The sequence below is a fragment of the Oryx dammah genome, unplaced genomic scaffold (genome assembly GCF_014754425.2).
Source record: "Oryx dammah isolate SB20612 unplaced genomic scaffold, SCBI_Odam_1.1 HiC_scaffold_4, whole genome shotgun sequence".
Taxonomy (NCBI): domain Eukaryota; kingdom Metazoa; phylum Chordata; class Mammalia; order Artiodactyla; family Bovidae; genus Oryx; species Oryx dammah.
In genome coordinates, this window is record NW_024070188.1 from 4,913,909 (window position 1) to 4,935,231 (window position 21,323).

The 21,323-nt window shown below is 42.2% G+C and overlaps 1 protein-coding gene across 1 annotated transcript in view; it reads left to right on the forward strand.

Annotated features, from left to right (window-relative positions):
- The window catches only part of MEI4 (meiotic double-stranded break formation protein 4), a 119,406-nt gene that overhangs the window by 32,620 nt on the left and 65,463 nt on the right, over window positions 1-21,323 (forward strand). The window contains exon 2 of the mRNA XM_040239329.1: window positions 8,398-8,927. Coding sequence (XP_040095263.1) covers window positions 8,398-8,927 — 530 coding nt within the window. The remainder of the gene's footprint in view (window positions 1-8,397; window positions 8,928-21,323) is intronic.

Below are 21,323 nucleotides of genomic sequence, written 5' to 3' on the forward strand. Positions count from 1 at the left end.
AAATATGGGAAACAGTGGAAGCAGTGACAAATTTTATTTTCTTGGGCTCCAAAATCACTGCAGACAGTGACTGGAGCAATGAAATTAGCATATGCTTGTTCCTTCGAAGGAAAGCTTTGACAAACCTAGACAGCATATTCAAAAGCAGAGACATCACTTTGCCGACAAAGGTCCGTAAAGTCAAAGCTATGTTTTTTGCAGTAGTCATGTATGGATGTGAGAGCTGGACCATAAAGGAGGCTGAGCATCAAAGAATTAATGCTTTCAAACTATAGTGTTGGAGAAGACTCCTGAGAATTCCTTGTACAGCAAGGAGATCAAACCAGTGAATCCTAAAGACAGTCAACTTTGGATATTCATTGGAAGAAGTGATGCTGAAGCTGAAGTTCCAATACTTCGACCACCTGATGAGACGAGCCGACTCATTGGAAAAGACCCTGTTGCTGAGAAATATTGAAGGCAAAGAAAGAAGGGGGCAGCAGAGAATGAGATGGTTAGACAGCATCACTGACTCCATGGACTTGAATCTGAGCAAACTCCTTGAGATAGTGAAGGACGGGGAATCCTGGTGTACTGCAGTCCATGGGATCGCAAAGAGTTGGACATGACTTAGCAACTGAACAATGACAATAATAAATTCAGAACAGGTTGATGAGTGCAGTAATAGAAGCAAAGTGAAAGATGCCCAGACAGACAGGAGCGATTTCCTGTCCCTGGGGAGAGCAGTGAGGGCTTCCCAGAGGATTTTGGAGGAGGGTTTTCAGAATCCGTCCTTCTCTGGGTTGTAGTAGAAGCACATACCAGGCAGTGGTGAGAACGCCTTGTGCAGATTCATGGTTGTGTGAATTGGTTCGGTGTGTTCCGGGAAACTGTAAGTAGTTTAGTATCTGTTGTTGTTGTTTAGTCTCTTAAGTTGTGTCTGACTCTTTTGCGACCTCATGGCTGTAGCCTGCTAGGCTCTTCTGTCTGTGCGATTTCCCAGTTTAAATTTGCTGGCATATAAATACAATGAGGATGAAAGTGAGGCTGGGAAAGTGGCCAGAGTGGTTTTGGGGGCCATGCTGAGGATCTGAGAGGACACTGTTATGTCAGGTAAGGGAAGCCCTAGGACGGTGTTAAGGACGAGAGTCTTGTGATCAAGCTAGCATTTTAGCAGACTGACTTCCCTGATGGAGCCTAGAGGAGGACAAAACTAATGAGAGGCAGGCGGGTCAGTCAGGCCAGTACAGGGTATGAATCGGCGCAGGAGCTGGTTCTGGTGGAAGGAGCTGGAGAAGACTCAAGACATGGCTTTGATGATTCATTTCATGTGTCAACCTGGCTGGGCCACTGGGTGCCTAGACGTTTGGTCAGAACTGGTTGTGATGCATTTGTCAGGCTGTTCATAACTGAGACTAACGTCTGAGTCAGTAGGTGGAGTGAAGCGGCTTGCTCTCCCTGGTGTGGACGGGCTGATCTGCGCTGCTCACCTCCTGAGAACAGAAAGGCCCAGTGAGAGAGAAGCCCTCCTGCCTGACTGGTTCTGAGCTGGGACGTCGGTGTGCCCCGGCCTTTAAACTCGCACTGAACTGGAACCTTGGCCCCTGCTGGGTCTGGAACTTGCTGAATGTCAGATGGGAGTGCGCACGGTCAGCTCTCCTGATTCTGGGGCTTCGTAGCTGGACTGGAGCTAAACTCTTGGGTCTCCTTGCTGACTTGAGGTCTTGAGAAGGCTCAGCTTCCGTACTCGCACAAGCCAGTCCCCGTAAGAAATGTGTTTCTTTGTCGCTCGCTCTCTGTCCTGTTGGGCCTGTTTCCTTGAAGTGTCCTGACTCACACACACGCGGAGCATAGAACCGGCAGGACATGGCCTTTGGGTGTGTGTGGGGGATGGAGCAGAGCTGGGGTGAGGATGCGCCCTTTTCAGCTGGCCTGGTGACCGGAGGGACAGTCCTGCTGTCGGCTGATGTGGATAGCATGTGGGGCACATATGCGCTGTATGTTGGTGTGTGCATCGCGTGAAGATTACTTGTTTGTTTTTATAAACATGAAGTTCATGGTGTTTGTAGGACGAACAGAAAGATGCATTTTAAGCATCTGGTTCCATAGGCCTGATTTTATAATTGAAGTAGGAACTGTGAAAATGGATGAAGAAAGGCATGAAAAATTGATGTGGAATGTGACTGTTTGGGGGGCGGCAGAAAATGTATTTCCTGTTTAGGAGTGGGCGTTTCTGGGGCTCGGTGTGTGCGAGGAGGGTACTGGCTGTGTTTTGTTAAGTGTGCTTGCGATCCACTCTGAAATGGTGAGTGGAGTGAAAGTGGAAATTACCAACTGCAAGGAAATGAAAGAGGAAAGGGCCCACTAAAGTGGAATATCAAGTCTGTGGGCTCTAATGCATGGCAGAGACTATAGAATGTTTTTTACAGCAAATGTGTAGTTTTAATTGCTATCTTATTTCATGTGTTTTTGTATGTGATTTCATACTTTAGCATGATTTAGACTTCTTGATACCTATAACTTTTAATAATGATAATGTTTATTTGTATTTCATGTGTGCTAGACTGTGATTGATCAGCTTGTGTGTGTGTGTGTGTGTGTGTGTGTGTGTAGTTTATTGTCCATTTTAAATCTGATAACACACATGTTAATTATATCATATCCCAGTGACTAGGAGGAAGATTACAGTCCTCAGTCCCTTCAGCCTAATAAGAAATTAAGAAAGAAGCATCCCTAATTTCTGCTTTACCTTAATGCCTCCTGGAAAAAGCAAGAATTACAGAAAGTTGCAGGAGCATGGCTTCATTTTCTTTCCTTTCCTTTGGGTAAAATGCTTTGTTAGCCATGCTTTGAGATTTATGTTGTGAAAAGTCATATATGCCAATGAATGAAATCTGTGGTTATGAAAAAAAATCATTTAAAGAGACTGGGGTATTCTCTTTTTTTATGCTCTGTGTTACCCAAAGAAGGATGGACATTTAAAAAACTTGTCTATGAATAGTCTTATTTATGACTGTTGCAAGACTGTAACCTGTTAATATTCATTATCACTGAAAATGTTTAATTCTCTCTAGGAAAGTTTTCCCCCATTTCTCTTTTCCATTTTATAAGGATATATACAATAGTAATCTTTGCCCACTGTTATTTACTTTACTTATTAGGCAATGAGGGATATCCATCATGAAACTGTTGGTTTCCAATGCAAATACTGTTTGTGTTCTTAAAAGTTTCATTACCGAGGACCAATGGGAGAGGACATTAATTGGTTACCAGAGGTAGTAGATATTATAAAAAGTAAATTATTGACTCTTGTTAACAAGTATTCTGAGACATTATGAGTTACTTTTGGAAAAACCACACTCTTTTTGTCTATCTATTCTGTCTGATCTCTCTTATGTACATATATAATTGTTGTGATTTGGTGTAAGATCATAGTGCACTGTGAATACTGTAGGGTCAGAGGAGATCTGTCTCAGTGAGCAGCAGGTTGTCCCATGAGCATTTCCCCTGATAAGGCATCTTCTGGGCTTCCCAGGTGGCACAGTGGTAAAGAATCCTCCTGCCCGTGCAGGAGATGCAAGAGACGAGGGTTCGATCCCTGAGTCAGGAAGATCCCCTGGAGGAGGGAATGGCAACCCACTCTAGTATTTCCTGCCTGAAAATCCCATATACAGAGGAGCCTGGTGGGCTGCAGTCCGTGGGGTCGCAGAGCTGCACATGGCTGAGCGACTGAGTACACACACAAGAAGGCACAGGGCGTCTCCTACAGATGAGAACATTACTCGGTAAGGGAACCACAGAGCCAGACCTTCTGCCACCTGGGAGCTCATGAACCAGTGGCTAACATACAGAAGTTGCTGAGTGCCGTCGTGGAAATGTCCAGAATCTGGTATGGAAACACACAGACCTCTGCCGTGGTTGGCAGGCGTTGGGATGGAGGGCTTGGTTTCCCTTGTACTCCCTGTGGCTTTTCTCCAGCCTCTTCATCAAGTTCAGCCTATGCTTACATCCTTATTGGTAAATTTGGGATAGTCACATAACCTTCCAGGGTTGCTCTGAATATCAGTTGAATTAGTTCCTGAAACCACTTTGTAAAGTGAAATATGAATAAAAGATTCTCTTTGGTAACATGAGGTTCATACTGTGAGCCTCAGTGTGTCTCACGTCAGCGTGATCCTCCCCTGGAGCCAGGTGTGTCTGTAGGACACGGAGAGCCTGCTGCCTGTGTGGGGTCCACACAGGTGGATTCTCCAGCATATGCCCTCATCACTTTTCTGAAAGCACAGAAACACACCGGCAGAAACAGTGGTGTTCTGTTTTGTGTAGTCCTGTCACAATGCTTCGAATTATGCAAGAAGATCCAACCAGTCCAATCTAAAGGAAGCCAACCCTAAATATTCATTGAAAGGACTGATGCTGAAGCTCCAATACTTTCTCTACCTGATGCCAAGAACTGACTCATTAGAAAAGACCCTGATGCCAGGAACGATTGAGGGCAGGAGGAGAAGGGGACGACAGAGGATGAGATGGTTGGATGGCATCACTGACTCAATGGACATGAGTTTGAGCAAGCTCTGGGAAATGGTGAAGGACAGGGAAGCCTGGTGTGCTGCAGGCCATGGGGTCACAAAGAGTCGGACACGACTAAGTGACTGAACAATAGCAATTCCTGTCATGAGAGCCACATGCATGGTTAGAACTGCTGCCCTCAGATTTGCATTTTTGAGCACCAGTGAGGAGGGATAGAGAAGCAGAAGCAAGATAGCAGCTTTTGCCTCTCAACTTGCTTGCTGGGAGAATTTGTTTTATGATTCTTCCTGAAGTCATCGCCTGTGAAGTTAGCTTACTTTGATGGAAAATTGAGTAGGTTAATGACATATTTAAACTTATGTTCACTTTCTTAGCAGAGAACTATTTTGAGTTCCCTGAAAGAAATATGTAATCTACCTGAATAATTACCATAGTACCCTCTGCTCTACTTTTGTGAGGAGTAAGATGGATGTCTTGAGAAGTTATTTTATCCTTGCTTATAAGAAAACGAAAGTGTCTCTCTGCTTAAAATGACCATGCCGTCTGCTGGTTGTAATGCAGAGATAGCAGCATGCAGTTAAACTGTTGCTGGCAGTCCACCATTCTGGGTACCACCACATTTGTGAATTTGCCTCATCACCTCCCTAACTTGGAGTACAGATTTTGTAGTGATAATTCACAATCTCATCTTTGCACATTTGTGGTGGTCACAGTAGACACTTGTTAAATGAATGCTCTCTGAACTGAAGCACTCTCCTCTGGTTCAGCCTCATCAGCTTCAAATTTTACTTAAGGGCAAAGGAGCAATGATTTAGATTTCAAGTATGTGGTGGGGCAGAGAGAGAATGCTGCTTTACTGTTCTTCTGCCCCATTGAACTAGTGTTCACCTGTCTCCAACTTAAAAAAAAAAAAAAATGACTGTTGGGTGAGGTCTCCTTTGATTTCCTATGCGTCTGGGCTGTTTTTTATATCCCTGTACATTCTCATCCTACTTCCTTCAGCCTTGGGGTAAAAAATTTCTTCTTCATCAGTAAACATTGCCCTTCCGTGGGTCCTTGACTCCATCTCTCACCTGCTCACTGGCTACGCCCCCACCTACCGGTTTTATTTTCTGTCCTATCTGTAGCTTTTGCTTATCGGTCTTTTTTTTTTTCTCTTTCCATTGTAATCTGTAATTGCTTGAGTTTCTTTTTCTTTCCCAATGTGTCCTGCCATGTTCACCGGTAGCTGCTCCCGTATCAAGCCCTCCCGCCCAGGTCCTCACAAGCCTTGGCCACCCTTCCCTGTGTTTGTGACTTTCCCATTCACTCTGCCGTTCCCTTCACCACCCCCGCTGACCGAAAACTGCTCAGGATGTGATCGCGGGTGATTTTTTAACTGGTAATTCTGACAAATTTTTTATTAGTACTTTACCTTATCAGACTTACCACCTGCATGTAATTTCTCCTTGAAACTCTTCACTTGTCTTTCGTGACACTGTTTTTTTTCTTCCTGCACCTCTTAAATTGTCCCTGCTCTGTCTCTTTGATGGCCATTCTCTCCACTCAGCCCTCAGACTGACATTCCTCAGGGTCCCTCTTGAAGCCTCATAACCGTTCCTTCCAACACCACCCCCGCTGCACACTGATGACTCCTGAAGTGTCTTTGCAGTCTAGCCCTTTTCCACATCCTTTGGCTACTGTGGCCAATTTCCAGGTGACTATCTTAGCCTAGATTTCCCCTGGTTGCTTCTCAGGGTTTGCTTCTCTGGGTTGCTTCTCTGGTTCTCAGGGTTTCTCCTAAGCCCCTTTCCTGTCTGTATTTGTGCTGGTCAGTTGGTAGCACTGTCACCTACCCAGGCGCCTAAGTCAGAAGCACAGGATGTGTGTATTCCTAGTCCACTCCAACCTCTGTGTCCAGTCCATCAGCTGGCTTCCACTGGTGCTTCTTTCCCTATTCCGTCCCTTCCTTTCTAGTTTTCCACTGCAACTTCTTGGTTCATTTCTTTCATCACCTGATGTCACAGAGGCCACTCTGGACTGATCTTCAGTGTCCGATTGAGGCCTTCTCCAGTGTGCTCCTCACAGAACCCATAGAATGATCTGTGATATGAAAAGATGATCATTCACTTCCCTGAGCCACACCATATGTTGTCCCGTTCCTGCTTCCACTGCTGACACCAGTATTTCTGAAAATGGTTTCATAGATACATGAGTGTGCTGAAGGATGTTCAGTGATTTCAATATTGTGGGTGTGTTCTTGTTGTTGTTCAGTCATTCAGCTGTGTCTGACTCTTTGCCACCACATGGACTGTAGCACGCCAGACTCCCCTGTCCTTCACCATCTCAAGCAGTTTGCTCAGATTCATGTCCGTTGAGTTGGTGATGCTATCTGACCATCTCATCCTCTGCTGCCCCCTTCACGTTTTGCCTTCAGTCTTTCCCAGCATCAGGGTCTTTCCCAATGAGTCATTTCTTCTCATCAGGTGGCCAAAGTATTAGAGCTTCAGCTTCAGCATCAGTCCTTCCAGTGAATATTAAGGACTGATTTCCCTTAGGATGGACTGCTTTGATCTCCTTGCAGTCCAAGGGACTTTCAAGAGCCTTCTCCAGCACCACAGTTCAAATGCATCATGTCTTCAGTCCTCATCCTTCTTTATGCTTTTGACACTTCACACCCATACGTGACTAATGGAAAAACCATACCTTTGACTATACACCTTTGTTGGCAGACTGATGTCTCTGCTTCTTAATATGCTGTCCAGGTTTGTCGTAGTTTTCCTTCCAAGGAGCAAGTGTCTTCTAATTTCATGGCTGCAGTCACCATTTTTACTGATAATCATTTCACAAACAATAACCTTTGTGTTTATGATGACATCTCTGCCAAAGAGTTCATAAAGTTACTAAGTTAAGCCTTAACTGCAGTATGTCTCAGCTGATTCTGGTGTTTATATATATAGTTTCAAAGATCTATGATTTACACACATACATACACATGCATATATATAAACACACATTCACATATATCTGTGAATATATATATACACAGATAGATATAGATACATATACTTGAATAATTATAAACAAATATACATGCATATATATAAGTTGTTTATTTATTTTTGTATATTAGGTATATGTGTGCATATATACATAATTTTTCCTAATTGCACTCACTCTACACATTCATACATATTAATACAATTTTAAATATGATTATACAGAATGTATGAATTCTGAGGTCTTTAATATCTCTTTTAAGATTTGTTTGTGATTTGGGCTCTATGTATGTGTCTAATTTAATCTCTTGCCTTGTATTTTCTGTAGAAGGAACATGAAACTACTGGTGGGTTCTTATAAGAACAATGTTTTGCTTTGCCTTTTTAAGTCTGTGCATTTTACTTACCCTTTGGTCAGTGAAATTCTCTGCTCTTACCCCTGTTCCTCGAACTTTTAACTTGGAACTCCTGCTTTTAGCTTACAAATTAGTTCTGTCACCTCTTCCAGGAGGCACTGACCTAAGCTGGGTGGAATGTGCAATGGTCCTCCTATCTTCGTTAGCTGTACCTGTTATTTTGCAGGTACCTGTTGGAATCTGTACTAGATGGTGACTTCTGTCCGGTTTTGTGGTCTCTCTTCTGTGTCTTTCAGGCATGGCCTTGATGAAAGATAGTGACCTGACAATATGTGGGGTTAATCACCCGTGCTTTCTCCCAGATATAGAACTTTTCCATAGTCCAAGCAATTTCATTCACATTTCTCCTCCATGTAATTTTTACACTACTGCTTCTCAGATGTCTAAGAATGTATTTCATGCTTCATTTAGTGTTTTGAGTTAGAAAAGTCAGTGTCTAGTTTGAAGAAATGTTAGCCACAAAAAGATAACACTTATATTCTCTTCCATTTCAGGAGACCCATCTTCCCAGTTGCAGGTTCAGGAACCTAAAAGTTCTGAAAATACACCAACTCTGCTGGAGGATTCCGGGTGTTATTTATCAAGTGAGCAGACGCCCTCAGAGATGCCCCAGTGCTCTGGGGAGAGCCAGATCCCCACCCCCTTCTCATCACTGCCCATTGGGAGTAAACCCTGTGTTCCCCCAGAAGAGCCTCTGTCTTCTCACATGCAGTTCTTGCAACATCTGCTTGGACTGAAGAACTTGACTGAGTCAGAGTATCTGAAAACAGACTTAAGCCACTTTGAAAATGCCTCTGCCACAATATCGGATTCTGTTTTTCAGTTGCTGGAGGGCTTGATTGCTTTTTACCGAGCACCCAAACTTCCTTGTTCAAGCTTTTGGACAGAAGCTATTGATACTTTAGCTAGACTGATTGGTGATTGTAACTTATCTAATCATATTCTTACAAAGTGTTCCAAAAAGTTGGAAGAGTTTGAGAAGACCCTGGTACAGGTTATTTTAAGGAACAACCATATCAATCGGGTAAGTAGTACGTTTCTTTTATGTATGAAATAACATGCCAGTGATTTGGGTGAACACACCGAGTGGGTAATGCCTGTTGTGGTTGCTTAGCCTCATGGCCCAGAATCTCCAGTTGGACATTGCTTTGTAGCAATCTACAGCTCTGACCTGTCCTCATGACCCAGCTTTAGCATCTGATGTAATGGCTTTGTTCTCTATGTAGCCTGTGTTTTAAGCTTGTGCTTCTCCGCTTTGTTGTTCTGTTGCCCAGTTGTGTCTGACTCTTTGCGACCCCATGGACTGCAGCATGCCAGGCCTCCCTGTCTGTCACTAACTCCTGGAGTTTACTCAAACTCATGTCCATTGAGTCAGTGATGCCATCCAGCTATCTCATCCTCGGTCATCCCCTTCTCTTCCCACCTTCTATCTTTCCCAGCATCGGGGTCTTTTCCAGTGAGTCAGTTCTCTATGTCAGGTGGCCAAAGGATTGGAGTTTCAGCTTCAGTATCAGTCCTTCCAGTGAACATTCAGGACTGATTTCCTTTAGGATGGACTGGTTGGATCTCCTTGCAGTCCAAGGGACTCTCGAGAGTCTTCTCCAACACCACAGTTCAGAAACATCAATTCTTCAGCGCTCAGCTTTCTTCATAGTCCAACTCTCACATCTGTACATGACCACTGGAAAAACCATAGCTTTGACTACATAGACCTTTGTTGGTGAGGTAATATCTCTGCTTTTTTAATACACTGTCTAGGTTGGTCATAGCTTTTCTTCCATGGAGTAGGTGTCTTTTCATTTCATGGCTGCAGTCACCATCTTCAGTGATTTTGGAGCCCAAAAAATAAAGTCAGCCACTGTTTCCACTGTTTACCCATCTATATGCCATGAAGTGATAGGACTGGATGCCATGAACTTAGTTTTCTGAATGTTGAGCTTTAAGCCTACTTTTTCACTCTCCTCTTTCACTTTCATCAATAGGCTCTTTAGTTCTTCTTCAATTTCTGCCATAAGGGTGGTGTCATCTGCATATCTGAGGTTATTGATAATTCTCCTGACACTCTTGATTCCAGCTTGTGCTTCATCCAGCCCAGCATTTCTCACGATGTATTCTGCTCATAAGTTAAATAAGCAAGGTAACAATATACAGCCTTGACATACTCCTTTTCCTATTTGGAACCAGTCTGTTGTTCCATGTCCAGTTCTAACTGTTGCTTCTGGACCTGCATGCATATTTCTCAGGAGGCAGGTCAGGTGGTCTGGTATTCCCATCTCCTTAAGAATTTTACATAATTTGTTGTGATCCACACAGTCAGACTTTGGTGTTGTCAATAAAACAGAGTAGATGTTTTTTCTGGCACTCTCTTGTTTTTTCAATGGTCCAGTGGATGTTGGCAATTTGATCTTTGATTCATCTGCTTTTCTAAATCCAGCTTGAACATCTGGAAGTTCATGGTTCATGTACTGTTGAAGCCTGGCTTGGAGAATTTTGAGCATTACTTTACTAGCGTGTGTGATGAGTGCAGTTGTGCAGTAGTTTGAGCATGCTTTGGCATTGCCTTTCATTGAGGTTGGAATGAAAACTGACCTTGACCAGTCCTGTGGCCACTGCTGAGTTTTCCAAATTTTCTGGCATATTGAGTGCAGCAGTTTAACAGCATCATCTTTTAGTATTTGAAATAGCTCAACTGGAATTCTGTCACCTCCACCAGCTTTGTTCATAGTGATGCTTCCTAATAATAATATGGCTTTATTTCTTTTTTTTTTGCTTCCCTTGTTTATTTTAAATTGTTTTAAAAGGTTGACTCAGGGATTCTTTTATTGCAGGTAACATTTCAGGTAACCTGAAATTATTTTGCTGCTTGGCTCTTGAGACATAATAGCATCTTTTTTTGCATAACTTTGCTGTCTTTCTCAATATCTGGTCCTTTGTAAATACCTTCACATTTTAATCCTTTATAGTTGACTACTAAAAATATCAAAGAGGAAGCCAAGAGGTCCCTCTAACTTATTTATGATATTTCACTGGGTAAAAAGGTTCACAGGGTTGTTGGACTTTGTTTTTGTTGACAGCTCTCTGTCCCATGTTTGTTCCCCATGTCATCATCTAACGCTTAGGGTTTTTGTACAACATAGGGCTTTACCTGAATTTTCCAAACTCTGACATAGTTGAACTCATAATCCAGTTTGTTGCACATCCATCTATTCTTTTCCTCTCTATTAAGGTGTTAACTCGATCAATATTATATAAAACTTCACAACTTAGCTTTTGACATTTTGAAAAGTATTGCATTGGAAGGACTGATGCTAAAGCTGAAACTCCAGTACTTTGGCCACCTCATGCGAAGAGCTGACTCATTGGAAAAGACTCTGATGCTGGGAGGGATTGGGGGCAGGAGGAGAAGGGGACGACAGAGGATAAGATGGCTGGATGGCATCACCAACTCGATGGACATGAGTTTGAGTGACTCTGAGAGCTGGTGATGGACAGGGAGGCCCTGTGTGCTGCAATTCATGGGGTCGCAAAGAGTCAGACATGACTGAGTGACTGAACTGAACTGAACTTTTTGTCTGGGAAGTGGAAATTTCTTTTTCTACCTAATATGGTCAATCAGAAACTAAGTATCAGATTATCCATGGTATATATCTGAGATGAATAATTTGTTTCTTAGTTATAGATAAATACCTCATATACTTAATATTCTTTAATTTGTTTTTTGTATCTTTTTGCTTTGTTCTTTTAATACTACTTTAAACAGGTTTTATGTGACTTGGCCCCTTCCAGATACTGGCATTCATAGTCCTTATCAGTTACCAGATGATGCAAATATTTTTTCAGCTTAGTTTTTCTCTTAAGGATTGGCTACCACAAGAGTAGTTTTGGGAACTATATATGTAGAAGAAGCTTATCATGGTGTAGTTTGGTCTGTGTATTTTTATACCATTTATCATGGCACGAGTCATTGAAGATTGAGTGAACGCATGGTTTTGTTGTTTAGCCAATATGTCATTGTTATCTTAGTCTTGTGTCTGTCCGGGGAGCTTAACTTGGGTTGAGTTGTACTCTACTTGTAAATACCTCTACTTTCCGTGGAAAGCTAATTGTTGCCATTTAGAGAAAGTAGGATCATAAAATTGCTCATTGCATTCACAATTAGGATGATGGTTCATAAATAAGTTTTAATGACATCATCTCTGGGGATTTTTTTTTTTTCTCCCCAGCAAAAGCACTTTAGATTAAGTCATTCAAACTTTTGTAATTGTTGTTACCATCATCATCATTATCACCATTGTCATTTTCTTCCAGATATGTTCATAAGGCTTCTTTAGTAGAAAAATTGACTAACAATTGCTCTTTATAAATGCTTTTGTATGTTACCTTAGCTTTCTTTGACTGATAAACAGAATCTCAAAAAAGAATATATTCTGAAATGAAATACAGGATGGCTCCTTTTATTGTATTTTAATGATACTATTCTGGATTTATTAAAAACAAAATACCATAGTTCAGAGAAGATACTTTGGAAAAAACCTGTTTCCATAGTTTTGAAGTGCTTAAATAATTATATTTCTTAAAAAACATGATTCGTGCTATTTATTTTATTAATCCTGTTTTTGTGTGATGTTTAAGAAAGGGTGTTGTATGAGTACTTTAATATTCTGACTAAGGAATTCATGTATTTATAATTCATGTACAGCCAGGCTTTAAATAAAATATTCAGCAACATGTTTTCAGTATATTCAATGGTAAAATTTTTCTGACCACAGCTTAGTGTTCCTTGAATGATATCAGTAAGAACTTGGCTTTGAAACTTAGTTTTTTCTTTAATAATATTAGTAAGAACTTGGTATGTTTCAGAATTTTGAGGCATCATAGAGAGACTCATTGGAAAAGACTTTGATGCTGGGAGGGATTGGGGGCAGGAGGAAAAGGGGACGACAGAGGATGAGATGGCTGGATGGCATCACTGACTCGATGGACGTGAGTCTGAGTAAACTCTGGGAGTCAGTGATGGACAGGGAGGCCTGGTGTGCTGCGATTCATGGGGTTGCAGAGTCGGACATGACTGAGCGACTGAACTGAACTGAACTGAACTGAACTGAAAGCCAACTTTTTCACTCTCTTCTTTCACTTTCATCAAGAGACTCTTTAGTTCCTCTTCACTTTCTGCCATAAGGGTGGTGTCATCTGCATATCTGAGGTGATTGATATTTCTCCTGGCAATCTTGATTCCAGCTTGAGCTTCTTCCAGGCCAGCGTTTCTCATGATGTACTCTGCATATAAGTTAAATAAGCAGGATGACAATATACAGCCTTGATGTACTCCTTTTCCTATTTGGAACCAGTCTGTTGTTCCATGTCTAGTTCTAACTGTTGCTTCCTGACCTGCTTATAGGTTTCTCAAGAGGCAGGTCGGGTGGTCTGGTATTCCTATCTTTTTCAGAATTTTCCACAGTCTGTTGTGATCCACACAAGTCAAAGGCTTTGGCATAGTCAATAGCAGAAATAGATGTTTTTCTGGAACTCTCTTGCTTTTTCGATGATCCATCAGATGTTGGCAACTTGATCTCTTGTTCCTCTGCCTTTTCTACAACCAGCTTGAACATCTGGAAGTTCATGGTTCACGTATTGCTGAAGCCTGGCTTGAGGAATTTTGAGCATTACTTTACTAGCATGTGAGATGAGTACAATTGTGTGGTAGTTTGAGCATTCTCTGGCATTGCCTTTCTTTGGGATTGGAATGAAAACTGACCTTTTCCAGTCCTGTGGCCACTGCTGAATTTTCTAAATTTTTTTGAGGGCAGCACTTTCACAGCATCATTTTTCAGGATTTGAAAGAGCTCAACTGGAATTCCATCACCTCCACTAGCTTTGTTTGTAGTGATGCTTTCTCAGGCCCACGTGACTTCACATTCCAGAATGTCTGGCTCTAGGTGAGTGATCACACCATCATGATTATCTTGGTCATGAAGATCATTTTTGTACAGTTCTTCTGTGTATTCTTGCCACCTCTTCTTAATATCTTCTGCTTCTGTTAATATCTTCTTAATATCTTCTGTTCTCTTGAAAGTGAAAGAGGAGTGTGAAAAAGTTGGCTTAAAGCTCAACATTCAGAAAACTAAGATCATGGCATCTGGTCCCATCACTTCATGGGAAACAGATGGGAAAACAGTAGAAATGGTATCAGACTTTATTTTGGGGGGCTCCAAAATCACTGTAGATGGTGATTGCAGCCATGAAATTAAAAGATGCTTACTCCTTGGAAGGAAAGTTGTGACCAACCTAGACAGCATGTTGAAAAGCAGAGATATTACTTTGCCAACAAAGGTCCATCTAGTCAAGGCTATGGTTTTTCCTGTGGTCATGTATGGATGTGAGAGTTGGACTGTGAAGAAAGCTGAGCACCAAAGAATTGATGCTTTTGAACTGTGGTGTTGGAGAAGACTCTTGAGAGTCCCTTGGACTGCAAGGAGATCCAACAAGTCCATTCTGAAGGAGACCAGCCCTGGGTGTTCTTTGGAAGGACTGATGCTGAAGCAGAAACTCCAATACTTTGGACACCTGATGCAAGAACTGATTCATTGGAAAAACCCTGGTGCTGGAAAAGACTGAAGGCAGGAAGAGAAGGGGACGACAGAGGATGAGATGGTTGGATGGCATCACTGACTTGATAGACATCAGTTTGAGTCTTGGTGTTGGTGATGGAGAGGAAAGCCTGGCATGCGGTGACAGAGAGTTGGACACGACTGAGCAACTGAATTGAACTGACCTGTGGAGATGAAAGAGGGGACCATGAGCCAAGAAATGCAGGCTGGAAAAAGGAAGTGGGGACTGACCCCACAAGGAGTGCAAGCCTGCCAGCCCCTTCACTTTGATCCAGTGAGACCCCTCAGTCTTCTGACCGCCAGAACTGTAATGGAATAAATGTGTGTTTTTTAAGCCGCTAAGTTTATGGCAGTTTGATACAACAGAAACAAAAAAATACAGACTGTGTTTACCATTTTTATAGTGTTTTCACATCCATTCAGTTCAGTTCAGTTGCTCAGTCGTGTCCGACTCTTTACGACCCCATGGACCGCAGCACACCAGGCTTCTCTGTCCATTGACAACTCCTGGAGTTCACTCAAACTCATGTGCATCGAGTCGGTGATGCCATCCAGCCATCTCATCCTCTGTTGCCCGCTTCTCCTCCCACCTTCAGTCTTTCCCAGCATCAGGCTCTCTTCGAATGAGTGAGTTTTTTGCATCAGGTGGCCAAAGTATTACCTAATAATATATTCGTACGGTAACTCTGTGAGATAGGCATGGTGGCCGTTCTTATTTCTATTTGATAGACAGGAAGAATGAGGCTCAGAGAGTTTTGCCCAAGGCCACACAACTAGGCCGGGCGTCGTGAACACTGGCCCTCGAGACACGCTCGCACGTGGCTGTGCCCTCTCCATGCTCAGCCCTTAGAACCCTCACATCGGGAAGCTGACCAGATTCCAGGGTGTCTGCCGCTTCACCTGCAGCGTCTCCTGCCCCCAGCTGGCGGGGTTCTGAAGCTCCTCCCTTCCGTCAGAGTCCGGACTCCTCTGAGCCCCCTCCTCTGATCGCCCCCATCCCCGCCTCAGCACTGTCAGGGACCTTAACAAGGGCTGGAATCCCCTGCCTCTGTGAGAAGTCCGCCCAGTCTCCTCGGCCTCTCCCGTCTGCAGTCCACCCTGCACCCTCTTCCCTGGGTCGGACAGAGCTGTGTGTGGTTGTACGAGGCCTTGCTGCTCTGTCCCTGGGCCAGTGCCACAGGGCCTGCTGAGCCTTCTGCTCTCCAGCTGTTCCCCTCGGCCTTCCAGATGGAGCATGGGTCCACAGAGAAGCCTTCCCTCATCCCCTGCCTCTGTCTCCCTTTCCTCTTGTTGATGAAGTCTCCTTCCCGTGAATTCACTGCCTGCACGCTCTGCAGGAGCTCTTGAGTGTGTTCGTCCCCCCGCAGAATCTGGTCTCCAGGCCTCAGGCCAGCCGGTCCTCTCCCCTTTTTCCCGTTGCTATGTGTGCCGTCTGCTGGCAAGTTGGGGGGTCTTGGTTATAGTTGGGGTGGGTGGAGACTTTAGGCTCCTCCCCTGGTGGGCCGAGCCACAGGCTTTTCCTGTGGTATTGGCAGCTGTAGGGAGATTCTCTTTTAAAGCTTTCTATCTTGCTAGGATGCCCCATTTCCATCCTTTGGCTGGGGGAGCAGTCTTTTATTGTTGTTGTTGATTTTGTCTGTGCCCATTGGCATTTCCACGTTGTTTGCTGTTTTTCAGCTCCAAATCTTGGATAAATGAGACAAAAAGGAAACCGGATCTATTGTTTGTTTTTGAAGGCACTTCCATATTGTTGTCCATAGTGGCTGTACCAGTTTACTTTCCCACCAATAGTGTAAGAGAGTTCCCTTTTATCTATACCCTCTCAGTCCCATTATTGGGCATATATCCAGAGAAAACCATAATTTAAAAAGATACATGTACCCCAGTGTTCCTATCAGCACTATTACAGTAACCAAGACATGAAAACCACCAAAATGACCATTGGCAGACAAATGAATAAAGAAGGTGTGGAATATATATATATATATATATATATGGTGGAACGTTACTCAGCCATGAAAAAGAATGAAATCATACCATTTGCAGCAACGTGGATGAACCTAGAGATGATCATAGTAAAACAGAGAAAGACATATCGTATGTTATTAATATTAGAGTCTAGAACAGTGGCACAAATGGGATTATTTATGAAAGAACTGGAATCACAGATGTAGAAAACAAACTTAAGGTTATCATGGGGGAAATGGTGGTGGGGAGGAATAAACTGAGAGATTAGAACTGACATACACACATTATATATGCACAATATATAAAATGACCAGCAGGTATCGACTGTATAGCATAGGAAACTGTATACTCAATATTTTGTAATAACCTGCAAGGGAAAAGAGTCTGTAAAAGAATATGTTATATATATATACCATATTATATATATATATATATGTTTTATTTATACATATACATATGTAACTGAATTATTTTGCTATATACCTGAAACTAACACAACATTGTAAATCATTATACTTCAATTAAAAAAAAAAAAGCACCTAAGTAATAACAAAAAAAAAAAAAAGGGAAAAGGAAATGAGAGAACTCACCACCTAGTCCTTCCTTTGGGCCTAAGGTTCATAGCCTGTCTGCCTATAAGTCTTCTCAGGTGTGTTTTAAATACAACGCCCAGGGTTTTTAGTTGTACTTAGTGAGAGGATGAGAGATGTCCAAGTCCACTTCCCGGAAGTGGAAACCCGTGCCTGTGTTTTTGAAATGCACACGTGCTGTAAGGACCGAGAGCTAGCCCGCTGCCATCACCCAGCCCTCCATCCTGCTGAGACCCCACGGCCAGATCTGTACTCCTGTTTTGCCACCACTCAGACCTGTGCGTTTACGTAAAAGGCTTATGCTGCTGTTCTCAGGTTATTTTCTTTTTTCATCTATTCACTTTGTATCATAGAAGACAAAAATTTATGTCTTACGGCTGCCCTCTTCCAGTCATAGTTTATCATAACTTGTGGTTAAATCAATATTACATATAACATATGTATATTATATAAATATGTAAATTTTTAGCCCTGGGACATCCTTTTTCATTTCCTTTTTGTACAACTTTTTATTTTTTCTTCGGATTTTTTTTTTCCATTTGCTTACCTATAATTGATGCCTCTTTCAGATACTTTGACAGGGTTGTAAACATCCTCTCAGTATGGCCAAACAAATTAAGTCATTTATCAGTTCCACCTTTTATTTATTTATTTTTAAGGCACACCTTCTGGAGCCCTCCATCTTCCTCTTCTAATCTGGGCTGAGCTTTCTGTGTCTCTGCCCAGCTTTACTCCACAGGGGCTTCTTTCAATCACCACCCTGGGAATTCTCTTTGCTGCTTTCTTATGCTGTATCTCAGAGTCTCTAGGCCTCATATATTCCTTTTCTTAATTTATAACTTCATTTAGGTGATGCACATTCTTTGAGCTCACTTAGAACGGATACCTGGGATGTAAACTTTAAAAATATTTGTTTACTTAACATATTTTTATCCCAACTTTAAATTTTATTGGTGGATTAAGATAGATTTTTTTGGTTGGAAATCATTTTTTCCCATAGAATGTGAAACACTTTCATACTTACTTCTGAATTCTAGTGTTGCTGTTGAAATTTTTGGCATAATTCAACTGTGATTCCTTGCATGCGGCCTTTCTCCTATGCTCACACACCCAGAGAAGCACTTAGGATCCTTCTTGTTCTTATTGTTTTGTAGCCACAGGCTTCCTATTTGGATCAGTAAAGAATCCGATCCAAGAATTTGGATCGGTAAAGATTCTGTGTGCCAAGCAGGAGACACGGGTTCGATCCTTGGGCCCGGAAGATCCCTGAGGAAGGAAATGGCAACCCACCCCAGTATTCTTGCCTGGGAAATTCCACGGACAGAGCTCCAGTCCATGGGGCTGCAAAACAGTCGAACATGACTTAGGGACTAAACAACAGCCACAACCACTGGATGGTGTAGCTCAGTGTGGGTCTTTTGAAATTCTTTTTCTTGAGTCCTTGGTGGGTCTTTGAATCAGGGATTTCATTTTTCAGTTCTGAAAAAGGTTTTGAACAGTTTTTCTCATATATTTTTGCCTTTTATCTCCTCTGTATCCTTTTTTTATTGGAACAGTTCTTGGTCTAATCCTCTAGATTTCTTTTTAACTTGGATGTTTATTCATTTTATTTTTGCTTTTCCTAGATTTCTTTCCTCAGCTTTTCTTTTAGCCAATCAATTGAAGTTATATTTCTACTCAAAAATTATTAGTTTCTATGACTGTTCTCTTAATTGTTCCTTTTTATAGCTCCCAGTTCTTTTTTATTTTCTATATGATAATATGTAAAATATTTATATTTTCCTTGTGCCCTGCTTTGCCTCTATTTTCTTCTGGTCTTAATTTCCCTATCTGCATTGATCACTGTTTTTCCTAGTTGAGACTTTCCAGTGCCTTGAAGCATAATAACCTGTTAAGATGGGCAGATTTAGGGGGCCACCTGACAGATCACTTGGGGGAAGTGTGCATGCTGCTTTCAGGGGCACTGAGGCAGGGGGCAGCTCGGAGAGCCCTGGAGCTGCTTCAGCTTGCAGGGTTTGGTTGGGAAGGAGTGGAGCTTAGAGAGACATGTACCTAACATGATGGAGAAGGTCAAGTAATGATGGTTTTTGCATGTTTTGTTAAATACTTGAGGTTCTTCTGTAAGCCTGAGGTCTCGAGGTGTACAGTTTAAAATTGCACGCACAATTTTGCCTGTAGGAACATGTGTTCTTATTCCTAGGAAGGCACCCATCATTTTCATGTTGGTGAAATGATACTGTGATTCCCAAAGTAAAGGTCACCTGGGAAACCATTGAGATTGATTTGCACAGCCCACCCAAACAAATACCCTTTCATCCACATTCTACCCCTTTTCAAAACATGGCTCGAATCTCACTTCACTCATAAATTCTTCATCAGTTTGATCCTGAAATGGGCTCCTCTTTTGAACTCCTATAGCAGTTATTGTCTGTGTAATTCACTGTTCAGTTTGCTGTATTGCTCTCTCATTTTAGCTTATCTAGTATGGCTCAGATTTTTAAAATATTTTATTAGATCTGTCAAATATTGCAGGTAAGAGTAGCTGAAGTTAGCATCCCTCAGATTTTGTTTACTAACACTGGCCTTCAAGAGGTAATATGTCGGGTTCCACATCTATGAAAGAAAGACAGTAAATGTGGTTTCCTTATAGGAGTGTTGGGAATTTTCAGTGAATAGATGCACATGAAGTGCTTATTAGCATGATACCTGGTACCATGTAGTCTCCTGAGGAAGGGGCCCTATTCCTAATAAAATGCTGAGCTCATCTTAGGAGCAGAAGGAAGTATCTTTTTGAATTGAAGAAGACAATGAAAACAAATGACAGGTTAAACTTTATATACCCCCATACATACAAGTACCATCTTCTGTCTTATGATCATTTTGTGTGTGTGTGTTTAAAGCCTAGTCATGTGGATAGCCCTACAGTCTGTCATACAGAGTGAAAGTCAGAAAGAGAAAGACAAATATCATATATGAATGCATAGATACAGAATCTAGGAAAAGGGCCCAGGTGAACTTATTTGCAGGGCAGGAAAAGAGGCACAGGCATGGAGAATGGGCTTGTGGCCACAGTGGGGGAAGGAGAGGGTAGGCTGAACTGGGAGAGTAGTGCTGACATTCATACACTACCGCGTGTAAAGCAGATAGCAGTGGCCCGCTGCTGCATAGCAGGGGAGCTCAGCTCAGCGCTCTGTGATGACCTGGATGGGTGGGATGCGGGGGTCGGATGCTCAAGACGGAGGGGACGTATGTACACATACAGGTGATTCCCTTGTTGTACAGCAGAAACTAACACAACATCGTAAAACAATTATACTCCGACAATGAAAACATAAATGAATGAAGTAAAATAAAGTAAAAGCTTTCTGAGCATTAGCTCTGTCTAACTGATGTTGAAGCACCGCCACGTAGCAGGCATCATCTCGTGGTGTCACTAAAATCACTTTCAACAACCACAGCCTCCCACTGACTGATAAGCTTACTAGCAGGTTCCATGGATTTTTCTATTTTAATTATAGAAAATCTGTGTTAATTAGTAATAACTATTCAACGGTCATGCTTTTACTTACTCTTTGCCCCCTCCCCTCCTGCTGAGCTGTGTTATGTCCCTGCTGTGGGGTGTGGTAGCTGTTGATTCCCTCTAGACTGTCATTTTTGTCTAGATCCCTGATGCCGTGGCCTTCAGTCATTTCTAGACAAATCTGAAGATATGTCTTATGAAATCAGACGTCTTTTTTCACCAGTATGTGTTTCCTAGTTGTGTCTTAAAGCTCAGTCATGCCACAATCATATCAATTGGTAAAACATATTAATTTTTTAACTGACTTGTGTTTGGGTAGCAGTATTTGTTTTACCTTTGCCTGCTGAGTTAGGGCATCCCTGTCGTAATGACACAGACTTTTACTCCTGCACTGACTTTCCAGAAAGCTTTACCTTCTGTTTTTGTTACAGGTCTTCATCAGTTTCTTGAAGTTTGCCTTGTGGATTTTTAATGGTACCCACAATCTGCTTTGTTTTAGGAAACTCCTGGGAAACAGAAGTTGTGTCTAAGGCTCAGGCTCCATGTCTCTTTGCATCCTTGTGCAGGGTTGTGTTTAAAAAAAAAAAAAAAATCTGGGCTAATATTCCTGTAGTTGTACTTAATTTAATAGGCATTTACTGAAATGAGTTGTAACAAAACTAAAATCTTGATACTCATTCGATCACTGTATAAATCAGACATTCCTTTGATTTACAAAGAAGTGTTTAACTTGC